The following is a 12,416-nucleotide window of genomic DNA, read 5'->3' on the forward strand; positions in this document are numbered from 1 at the left end:
ACACAGCTGAAAAACACAGATCGTGTGGAGGACAGGAGCATTACAAAAAGAAGCAGGCTTCATTCCAAGCTGTTTCATTTTCTTCTGCCTTGTCTTTTCAAAAACACTCATTTTATTTATTTTCTCACTCAACTCCTATAAAAAGAAATATCGCTAGCCACTCACAGGGGCCGACATCCCCATTCAAGGGAATTGGATTACCGAAGGCTTTGCAGAGCAATCGCCAGACAAAAAGGTAGTCGGTGAATTCCAAGGAAATTAAATACTTTTATCTTGAAAAACACAAGCTCACAATCAGGCTTCAAAGGAACATAAATACAACACCGGGCTGTGAAAATCAGGATCCCCTTTCAAGGATGGAATAGAGGCCAGTGGCATTGACTCACAAAATCCTTAGAGAGCAGGAAGTTTGCTGTCTGGCATGGCGGGAATGAAAGTGTGAGACATCTTAGTAAGAGTGGGGCGAGTAATGAGAGGGGTGGGGGGAATTGTGGGGACATTTTCCCTTCTCTTTCTTCCCTGGGGGCCCAGCTCTATTATGCTGGTTCTCTAGTTTCTCTGGAGAGAGCCAAGACTGGAAACCTGAATATGGGAGTTTAGATAGTGTCTCAAAGTGATGCTTGCAGAGAAAGCCTCTTCCTAAACAAATCGGATTGACTGCTCAGAGACAGGGAAACTCTGGGACGGGGGGTGGGGGGCGGGCAGAAAGCGTGATCAGGAACAGAGGTGAACTGTGGCCCAGTGCGTCTGCATCAAAGGAGGTCAGTGAGTATAAAGGCCACAGCCCCACTGTGTCTGCAAAGTGAGACAAGATTAAGTCAATGGATCTTTGATCCAAACATTTGATGTAATGTTCCCAAGGAGAGAAGGGGCTTTTATAAGTGGAACTCATAGCCCATACATGGGCTTCCCTGGTGGCTCAGTGGTAAAGAATCCACCTGCAATGCAGGAGACACCAGTTGGATTCCTGGGTCAGAGAGAACCCCTGGAAAAGGAAATGACAACCCATTCCAGCATTCTTGCCTGAGAAATCCCACGGATAGAGGAGCTTGGCAGGCTGCAAATCCATGGAGTCACAAGAGAGTCGGCCGTGACTGAGGGACTAAACAGCAGCACAGCCTGTGCATAGGACCTCCCTCCCCGTCACTTGGGACAGGATTGGGGCGGTGGTCCTAGGAATGACTTCAGTCATGGGAACCAGGTTGAGTTCTATAGTCACTCTCCGGGGAGAGGTGGTATGGGGTAGGGATATGGGCTTAGACTCTGGCTTCCATTTGAATTAGGCACTTCCGCTTGCCAGCTGTGGGGTCCTGGGCAAGTTACCTGACTCCAGTACCTTGGTTTCCTTATCTGGAACATGGAGGCAAGGGTAGTGCCAATTTCACAGGGCAACAGTTAGGATTGGATTAAACTGTTTAGCCTGGTAAGCTGGCTTATATTAAACATTCATAAAGGTCAGTTTTATTTTTATAAACATTAGCTGGGCAGCCAGACCTACCTGGATTTCACATCTTAGCTCTGAAGACTTGGGCAAATTCTTGAAGTTCTCTGAATTTCTGTTTCTTTAACTATAAAATGCTGACCGTGGACCTCCTTTATAGTATTTTTAATGAGAATTGAATGAGATCCGAGGTGCTCAAGCTTATACTTTGATAAATTGTAAAATGCCCCTTCTATAATTTTTATTTTGCTAAATTGCAAAATTTATCAGATGGGTTTCCCATCCGTCTTCTATTCTGTCTCTTTTCCTACCCTTATGCCATCACTGTCTCCAGAATCTGCTAAGGTCTAGTCAACAGATGTCATGATCCATGCAAGAAGAAATGGCAGACTTGGTTTCAGCGTCCTCAGCGGTGCAAACATGGTGATTCACTTTGTGTTTTCTGAAAAGGTTTTGCAAGTCAGCTCATATATGGGCAAGTAAAGTTGCTATTTACAACAAATAGGTCCATAGAGATGGGGCCATTTAATATATTTGCATGAATGTAGGTGAATGTGGCTCTGAATTATTTATTTGTTTAGTTGCTAAGTCATGCCTGACTCTTTGCGACCCCATGGACTGTAGCCCTCCAGGATCATCTGTCCATGGGATTTCCCAGGCAAGAACACTGGAGTGGGCTGCCATTTCCTTCTGCAGGGGATCTTCCTGACCCAAGGATCGAACCCTGGTCTCCTGCATTGGCAGGCGGATTCTTTACCACTGAGCCACCAGGAAGCTCTGAATTAGTAAGTGCTTGAAAATCATATTGGTCAAAGAATCCACGTTCTTATCAAATGTTGTCAGTCTGGAAGGTTGCACCAAGGTTCAGCACTTAGCATAGAGCTCAGCTCATGGGAGCTTCTCAAGAAGGATGTGTTGACTGATGTCAAAGACAAAATACACTGCCTCCTAAAGGGATTTGGTGCCAGTCTCTCCTCTCTCTGCCCCTGCCACGTGACTCCTGTTGCCTCTGCCTCTTTGCTTCCCAGGCTCCCATTCAAAACGAATTGTCCTGCCTTGCATTTGCAGATTTCCACAGGACCATCTGGAGATATGCATGGGTTTTAAGGTCTGGGACATATGTGCACCTGAATCCAAGAGGTGACTATTTGCTGGTCAGAACCAAAGGCAGAGCAGGTGGCTGGGTGGCTGGGTGGAGATTCAAATCCATTCAGAGATACTCCCTTGCAGGTGGCCATTCCCCTCTGTAGTTCCGGAGACAATGTTCTTCATTTGCATTTGTCAACTATCATTTGTGTTTTTGGGCAATCTGTGAATGACTCCAAAGTTAGTCTTTAATCCACCGAGAGTTTATGGGGAGAGTTTGATTCCATTTCGGTTTAATAGTCTTACTTCTGGGACCCAACTGAGCCTCAGAAACTCAAGTGTCAGGAAAATCTCAGTTTGAAAGCCATCTGTCTGGATGGCTTCTCTGTGGTCCTGTCTGAAGAAGGGAGGGTAGGGGGTTATAAGATGACTCCAGGACAGGTGTGGAGGCATCTATGAGTACATCACAGGCTTTGGGGTCAGACTGGAGGGAGTCCACATGACAGGCTCCTCTGAGTGATGGCTGTGAGCCGGGGAAGGCGTCTGACTTCTAGGAGAATGACTAATGACGATGTTAACGGAACCGCTGCTCCCTCCTAACTCTGCTTCCCGCTCGCTCCCCACTCCATCTGTTTCTCAACTGCAACTCTGCCAGCAATCTATTCTTGCCTCCCTTTTCCAATAAGTTCCTAAAGGCACGAGCAGTATATAAGCCCTGCTCCTACGGTGGGGGGCGGGGGGATGTCACTCAGCCTGGAGTCAGCAAGCTGGAGCTGACAGCCCTGATTAACATGCTGGTCTTGAAACTCGAGAAGCTGGGAAAGAGAGGCTGTGGGGTGTTTCACTGACTCATGGTTTCTACCAGAGCCCTGTTTAAACCTAAGCTCCTCCAAGAAGCTTTCCCTCACCTGATCAAGATTATCCCAGCACAGATCACCTGTTCGTTTATAACTCTCCCCCAGCTCCATGCCCCACACCTGCTCAGGACCACGTACGGTCAAGTCCACATTGTGGATCACCCACGTCATGTTCTGTCCCCCTTTGGCCAGTTGTTCAGCACAGTCTGGGCCATCTGTCTGTGTCCACCAGGCTAGGAGCAGGACTAGTGCTCAGACTGTTCATGATATCTGACTCTCTACAACCTCACGGACTGTAGCCCCCACGCTCCTTTGTCCATGGGATTTCCCAGGCAAGAACACTGGAGTGGGTTGCCATTTCCTCCCCCAGGGGATCTTCCCGACCCTGGAATCTTCCCGACCCAGGGGACAAACCTACGTCATCTCTTAGGTTTGTCTCCTGCACTGGCAGGTGGATTCTTCACCCATAGTGCCACCTGGGAATAATGGATGAGGGCTGGCCCACTTTATCATTCATTTAAAAGCATTTGATTAGGAGTGAGTACATATCACAGTATAAATCCAAAGTTTTGGGTAATGCAGGCTTCTACACCTGTGATATGTTCTTATCCTCTGTCAGCTCATTTTTTTCAACAAGCACTTATTGACTCTTATGATGGGCCATGATTGTGGTTTTACAGAGCTGAACAAGACATGGGTCCTCCTCTCAAAGGAATCACAGTCTAGTGGGAACTCAAGGTATACACATTAAACTAATGATTATTCTATGCAGTTTTAGAGTGATAACACGGTGTATTAGAAATATTCTGACCAGAAAGCTCACTCGGGCAACTACATGGCTGGTAAAGTTGAGAAGGACAGGCTGTGTGCAGAGAAATCATTTGGAGTCTTCAGCCAAAGTCCAGGCAAGAGATGGTGGGGGCCTGAGCTAGGGAAGTGGTAGGAGAGAAAGACAGAAGGATAAGAAATTGAAAAGCATTTAGGAGGTTAAATCAGCAGGACAGTACATGGAGGAGAGGCAAGAGACCCAATGCAGGAAAATAGGAGAATATGCTTCAGAGCAGGCAAAGACAATTGAGAAGACTGGGGGAGAGCAGAGAGCAATGGCTTCATGAAAAAAAGGAGGACGAGGAAGCTCCCTGATGGTCCCATGGTTAGGATTTGGCACTTTTACTGCTGTGGCCCAGGTTCAGTCCCTGGTGGGGGAAATGAGATCCCAACAACCTCACAGTGTAGACAAAGAAAAAAAATGCAAAAAAGGGGTTGGTTGACAATGTCATTATTACAAGAAGTCATTTAAGTTCAGGACTGGCAATTTTGTGATAGATTAGAAACAAAATGTTCACTGGTGATCCTGATGAACTTGGTTTTAGTGGTACAAAACAAAATTTCATGGAATGACAAGTAAATATTCAGGAGGATAAAAGTGAATTCAGAGCACAATCATTTTCTCCTTTAGATACCACAGACAGACCACCTAGCATCTAAAAGCTTTTCTAGAGTGCCCAAAACTATGCTTGAGGTCTGAAAAAAATTATTAGTTTCAAAATGCAAAGAGAAAACTGCTAAATTAAGTTGACATGTGTAATTAAATATCTCCAAGATGTAACATTGTTTCAACTTCATTAACTTTAAATTTAATATTCATAAAAACTTCATTACATTTAGAAACAATTTTTTCAGCTTGATTTTTCTCCTTTTGCAAACATTCTCTTATATGCACAACAACTGCTGAGAAATCACAGCCAATTATACATTAACTGTTGCTTGCCACTCCATCACATCAGAAGCAGAATTTTAAAAATGCATTTAACATATAATGTGGATACATTTTCTTTTTGTTTCATGTGGGATGGGGCCTCCAACTGTAAGCTTTTTAAGAGCTGTCTTAAAATAGTTCTGATATAGACAAACTGTTTCAAAAAGCTTGGCCAGGGAAGAAAAGAAAAAAGAAGGGTATTCACTAGACAGAGCTGGAGGGGGAAGAAGGATTTTTTATTTTTCTTTTTTAGTTTTTAATTAATATTTTATATTGGGGTATAGCCAAGTAATAATGCCGTGATAGTTTCAGGTGGACAGCAAAGGGACTCAGTCAAACTTACACATGTATCCATTCTCCCCCACACTCCCCTCCCATCCAGGCTGCCACGTAACATTTAGCAGAGTTCCCTGTGCTAGACAGTAGGACCTTATTGGTTATCCATTTTAAATATAGTAGTGTGTACACATTGATAAGAAGGGAAAGACTTAAGTGTGTTTTCATGCTGAGGGAAAAAGCCAGTGGGGAAGACAAGATTGGGGAGGGCCAGGATGGTGACAGAGGGCGACAGGGACACACTGGAGCCCAGATGGCAGAACTGGACTTGAGGGTAGAACACCTCCTCTGCAGAAACACGAGGGGAGGTTGAGTTCCTAAAAGGGGATCCTAAGAGACATTACTTTGCCAACAAAGGTCCGTCTGGTCAAGGCTATGGTTTTTCCAGTGGTCATGTATGGATGTGAGAGTTGGACTATAAAGAAAGCTGAGTGCCGAAAAATTGATGCTTTTGTACTGTAGTGTTGGAGGAGACTCTTGAGAGTCCCTTGGACTGCAAGGAGATCCAACCATTCCATCCTAAAGGAGATCAGTCCTGGGTGTTCATGGAAGGACTGATGCTGAAGCTGAAACTACAGTACTTTGGCCACCTCATTCGAAGAGTTGACTCATTGGAAAAGACCCTGATGCTGGGAGGGATTGAGGGCAGGAGGAGAAGGGGACGACAGAGGATGAGATGGCTGGATGGCATCACTGACTTGGTGGGCATGAGTTTTAGTAAACTCCGGGAGTTGGTGATGGACAGGGAGGCCTGGCGTGCTGCAATTCATGGGGTCGCAAAGAGTCAGGCATGACTGAGCGACTGAACTGAACTGAACTGAATCTTTTTTCTGGAGCTGAAGCTCCAATACTTTCGCCACCTGATGCAAAGAGCCAACTCACTGGAAAAGACCCTGAGGCTGGGAAAGATTGAAGGCAAAAGGAGAAGGGAGTGATAGAGGATGAGATGGTTAGATACCATCACCAGCTCAATGGACATGAATTTGAGCAAACTCTGGGAGATAGTGGAGGACAGAGGAGCCTGGCATGCTGCAGTCCACAAGGTCACAAAGAGTTGGACACGACTTAGCAGCTGAAAAACAACAGTGTTTTTTCTATATCAGGCAGAACTATCTGAAGGTGATAGGAAAGTCCATGGTACCTCAGCAATAACTTAGGGCTCTGTTTACCTGAACAGGTGGGCATCCTTGGTATCAGTTATCACTTCCCCATCACTGGGGAGCCCTTTCTTCACAGGGGCCAGCTGGAGAAACTAGTTAGCCCATGATGTTCAGGTGCATGTTCTAAAACCCGGGTCTCACCACCCCTAAAGCTACGACTGCACACCCCAGCTAGGTTCTTGGGGCATTCCCCCTTAAGTGTTTCGTTTGTCTCTCTAAAGTTCCTATGGTCAAAACCCTTCTGCTTAAATGGTTCCAGGTTAGAGGGACAGGTCATCAAAAGAAGACCAAACACCTTCCTCCTGGAAGGAAGAAATCTACTCCAAACTGTCTATGCGATCCCTTGGAACTGAGATTTTAAGTTGTCTCTTGGTTTAGATTATTCAAAATAGAGGATATTGTATTCACGTAGGTCCTCAGGCATTGGCTGTGTGGCCCTGCAGACCAGAGTGTGTAACCCACTGGGTGCATTCACGATGTGAACCCTTGGAGAGGCAGATTATTAGTATAGGCAGGGGCTGTGCCACACTGTGTTATTTTAAAAACAAAACAAAAACCAAAAAAACAAGACAGTCATTTGAGACTTTGTGAGAGGAAACCCAAGGCATCTTGAAATGGCTAGGCAGGGATATTTTTCCAGCTTTCCCAAGTACAGGAAGCAGGGTCAGATTTCTGCTCCTAAACTCTGGTTCACCTCAGTGTTGCGGGACGCTGGCTCTCCCTGACACGACATAGCTCCGCGTCCCATGAGGGCACTGCTGGTTGACCAGACACTCAAAACGTGTGAGCATTCAGGAACAGCACAGGAGGGAAGCCACGCTCTTGGCACTTTCCTAGATAAAAGCTGCTTTTTGATGTATGACTGTGGCCCCTGTTGAATCAGAGTTTCATGTGTTTCTGACATTCCACCCCCCCACCAAAAGCATCCAGTTACATAGCTAACGTGGTGTTTGACACTGCAGAAGTGAAACAGCGAGATAATTCTAGAAATATCTGTTAAGTATATGTTATTTGGACAGTTATACTAGGAAGTGAGGTTATAACCAGATATTGTGCCTGACTTGAAGGAACTTAGCTATGTACCATGCTTTCCCAAATAAAATTTGCAAACAAATTTTAGGCCTGGCTGGAAAAGAATCACCTGTGAAATGCATTTAAAAATACAGATTCCTAGGCATCATTTCCAGAGGTAGGGACTCTGTAGGTCTAGGATAAGGACTAGGGAATCTATGTTTTTAATGAGCTTCCAAGGTGGTTCTGATGGCCTTCCAGTTTGGGAACCACTGGTCTGGTGGAATAAAAAGTTTTACTTACCAAGGAAGTATTTTAGTAACATGTTGACACAGATAAGTAAAAGAAATTTTTTTCTATCTACAGTCTGGTTACAAATTTTTTATATCCATAGATATAAATGGCTTTATATCAAGCAAACAGTGTTAGGAAGATTGACTACATTTTTATGAAACAGCTAGAATTTGCTGGTATTTTGTTATCATTGTTATTGTTGTTGTATAGTCGCTAAGTTCTGTCCGACTCTTTTGCAACCCCATGGACTGTAGCCCACCAGGTTTCTCTGTCCATGGGATTTCCCAGGCAAGAATACTGGAGTGGGTAGTCATTTCCTTCTCCAGGGGATCTTCCTTATCCAGGGATCAAACTTGCATCTCCTGCATTGCAGGTGGATTTTTTTACCACTGAGCCATCTGGGAAGCCCTTTGGTATCTATATATAGGCTAAATCCAATTTTGCCTGAGCCCATTTTCATAAAATGACGGCCACTTCCACCCCAAGAAACTTCTCACCAACCTCCTCCATTTGCATCTACATCCCCTTCCCCTCTTCTCCTCCAGCTATGCTCTGCTTTTGTTTCAAAAGAATAATTATATCTCAAGGAATATGTGTGTAAAGCATCTACAACTCTCAAGTGCTGGTAATTCAAATAACATTCAGCATTTTTCATAGAATAATTATGTCTCCCAGCTCTTTTACACTATTTTTTGTTTGTTCTCACTTTCTTACAGGACTAGGAATGGAGAATATTGGTGGAATCTTTGTGGTTCTTATTTGTGGCTTAATCGTGGCCATTTTTATGGCTATGTTGGAGTTTTTATGGACTCTCCGACACTCAGAAGCGACTGAGGTAAACCTTGTAATGGGCGTGACCTATATAGTGTTGGCAGGCAGGGCAAAGTTCAGAGGCTCATGCGGGGACAAAGGTCATTTCAGACAGAACCTGTGAAATCCCACAGGAGAGTAGGGGGCCCACAGATTTAGCACAACTGTGACTTAAGGTATAGTATTAAAAGGAAAAACAAGCAAAAGTAACCAGGTTACAATGAAACAGTGGCTTTGGCTCTTCCATCTTAAGTATGTTTTTGCCTTGCAGGTAAAGCTGTCTAGAGCTATTATCCCAATTCATGAGAGCTCAAAATGGCATCTTCCTTCTCAGAGATTTGGAAGAAGTTTAATTCTCAGACCTGTGACTTAGAAACTGGGTTAATTAAGCTTCACACAGATGGAAGAGTCTGAGAAGGAGGAATAAGACTTTACCCAATTGTACCCCCATTCTACCTCCTTACATGCTACTTGCATTATTTGTTTGTTTTAATTGGGGTATGATTTCTTCACAGTGTCGTGTTAGTTTCTGCTGTACAACGAAGCCAATCGGCTATATGTGTACACATGTCCCCTCTCTCTTAAACCTCCCTCTCCCCTCCCCTCCCCCACCCTACCTCTAGGTCATCACAGAGCACCGAGCTGAGTTTCTGTGCTATAGAGCAGCTTCCCATTAGCTATCTATGTTATTACCCATGGTACAGAGAGCAGTATGCAGGTTCCTCAGAAAACTAAAAATAGAGCTACCATCATTTGGTTTTTAAACTATACTGGCATTTATCTCAATCTCCCAACTCCTGATTGTCCTAAAATCTCTCTCCCTAATTGACACTGGAGAAACAGCTCCTAACAGTAACTAAGAATCCAGGGCTCCTATAAACCTCTGCGGTCCAGCCTCATGTCGGGCCTTGATTTAGCACAGCTCACCAATCTCTTCCTCTTTCTCATGTCCCAGCATAACTTCCAAGCCATCACCTACTCTTCATAACCCTTTGCCCCTTCATGACTAATTTTCCCTCCTGTCTCACCAAGAGATCAGGAGTGACTAGCCCCCACTGAAGATCGCCACCTAAAAAATCCATGCACGGCTGGAGCCACCCCTGGGGCTGCCTCGCATGTTCCGGTCACCCCTCCACCTCGTTCCCATCTGTCCTCAGCTCCTCTAGGATTATCCTTTTTCTCTCCTTTATTTTTTCTCCCTGTTCTCTCCCCCAGGTCCACAACTGCACTAATGTTTATCCCATAGTCTAAAGTAACAGCCATGTTACTGTTGCTCTTGCCCTCCCTCTCTCCTCTTGCAAACCCAGGTGATCCAACTGCTTCCACCTCCATGTTCTCACCTCCCTTTCTGGCCTCACTCAAGGACAGCTGGCTTCTCCCCACCTCTGCCCTGAAAGGTCATGGCTAAGAGGCCTGACCCCTACCAAAGAACAAAACCAAAAGATAACCCATTGGGCCTTATTAGACCTCAGTGTGGCCCCTGATGAAGTGGACAGTTCCTTCCAGAACTCTTTCCTCCCTTGCCTTGCCTGCTCCAGACTCTCTTGGTTCCCCACCTCCTTCTCTCTCTAGCATTACCAGCTCTCTTCCTCCATCTACTCCATAAACAATGATGCTCTTACCTCTCCCTAAGACCTCATTCAAGTGTTCCTTTCCCTATGAAACCTTCCCCACGTCTCCTGCCTTCTCCCCCAAATCAGAAAGCTGCTCATTTCTCCTCCCTCCCACCATCCCTGTAACCAGAGCATAGAGCATTTACACACTGTGCCAATTATTTTCATATCAGCCTGGTTACTAGACATTTTGCTACCCGAAAGTAAGGACTCAGTCTTTTGTGTCAGTATTCCCACTACAAAGCACAGTATTTGATACTTAGTTGACAGTCCATACATATATGTCCTTATATTCTGTTGCATATAGTGGATTAGGCAGGGGATGATGCTTTTGTTATTATTAGAAGCACAGAGAAGATAAGACTTGCATAGAGTCTCTGCTATTTACTGACAGTCTTGAGTCTAGTCCTGACTCAGGCCATGTTCCATTAGGGGATCTACTTCTCTGTAGCTGCTTCAGGTAGAGAATCTGTGTAAGCTGGGATATTTTCCCAAGACCTCACCCGTGGTCTGGATGTACCTTGAAAAATTCAGTGAGGAGTTCAAGCGCTCTCAACATCTAGAAAGGAGAGTAAAGGCTACCTGAACTATTTGGCTATGGTAAAACAACTTCCCGTTTCTGCTGATAGAATGGGAAGACTGGAAGAGAGAACATGAAAGAAAAGAAAGCTCCTTCTTCCATCCTAGGGGGAAAATTGTCCTTTCCAGCACAGAGTGGGGAACAAAGCAGAGCATGTACTCACTCTGAAGGAGGTGGGTTTAGATTCAACTTCTAAGTCAGCTATTTGTTAGTTGAATAATTCTAGTAAGGTATATAAATTCTTTGAACCTCCATTTCCACATCTGTCACATCTGTGAAATGGGTATAACCATGATAGTCAGGGGCTTCCCTAGTGGCTTAGATGGTAAAGAATTCACCTGCAATGGAGGAGACCTGGGTTCAATTCCTGGGCTGGGAAGATTCCCCTGGAGGAGGGCGTGGCAACCCACTCCAGTATTCTTGCCTGGAGAATCCCATGGACAGAGGAACCTGGGAGAGCTTGAACTCCTCACTGAATTTTTCAAGGTACATCGAGACCAGGGGCGAGTTCTTGGGAAAATAACCCAGCTTACACAGATCCTCTACCTGAAGCAGCTACAGAGAAGTAGACTCCCCTGATAGAACAATTAGGGGAACAACGGAACAATCCATGCGATCGCAAAGAGTCTGACACGACTGAGCGACTAAGTAAAGCACATGGTAGTCATGGTACAGGTTCAAGATTCTTCATTCGCAATTCTGAAACCCAAAAAGCTCAGCTCAGAAAGTTCCAAGTTTTTTATGTTTGATGCCAGCATATTTGGGTGACAAACCTAGACTTAGACTTGTATAAGGCTAATATTTATTGTCCTTCTCTCACTTGGAGTGAGCATATATACCTTTTGCTACAGAAATATTAATGTGTTTGAATGTAGGGTCTTCCCCAGAGCCCACTGGAAGAGATGCATAATGTATTTTATGTTCACTGTATTACCTTGTCCAAATCCAAAATATTCTAAAACACAGCTGGACCCAAGAGTTTCTTATCAGGAGAGCTGCAGGAGTAGATAGCTGTTGTACAGTTCTTGTTAGAATAGCAGCCTCTCCAGCCATAACCAGCTGATTAAAAGAAATGAGACTTTTTAGCCTGAGAACAGAATGTTCATGGAGACAGGGCTGCTTTTTCAAATACTTGAAAGACTGACGTCTGGTAGAGGGATTACTTATTTAGTCAGCTTCAAGGTCCAAATTTAACTGGGATCAATGGATGACAATTTCAGAGAGAGGAATTAAGTCAGTAGAAGGAAGCAGCGTTTAGGGGAAATATGCAAAACTGGTAGGGGCGCTTTCCCACCCTGGTGAGATCATTGTCTTTGAAGGTGTTCAAAGTTCAAACAACCAGCTGGTAGGGCTGTTGCAGACGATGGTATGGAGGATGTTTGAATATTATATAGCGAGTGGAAGTGAGAGGATGAGTTGAAAGGCCTTCGATCATATAAGATGATGAAATTCTGAAACTGCGCCCTGAT

General features: G+C 44.7%; 1 protein-coding gene across 2 annotated transcripts in view; it reads left to right on the forward strand.

Moving 5' to 3' along the window:
• GRIK4 (glutamate ionotropic receptor kainate type subunit 4) overlaps positions 1 to 12,416 on the forward strand; it is a 484,233-nt gene that overhangs the window by 471,211 nt on the left and 606 nt on the right. For both annotated transcript variants that reach the window (XM_043482502.1, XM_043482503.1), the window contains exon 19: positions 8,661 to 8,779. In XM_043482502.1, the coding sequence (XP_043338437.1) occupies positions 8,661 to 8,779 (119 nt within the window). The remainder of the gene's footprint in view (positions 1 to 8,660; positions 8,780 to 12,416) is intronic.

Source organism: Cervus canadensis, chromosome 11 (genome assembly GCF_019320065.1).
Source record: "Cervus canadensis isolate Bull #8, Minnesota chromosome 11, ASM1932006v1, whole genome shotgun sequence".
NCBI classification, from domain to species: Eukaryota; Metazoa; Chordata; class Mammalia; order Artiodactyla; family Cervidae; genus Cervus; species Cervus canadensis.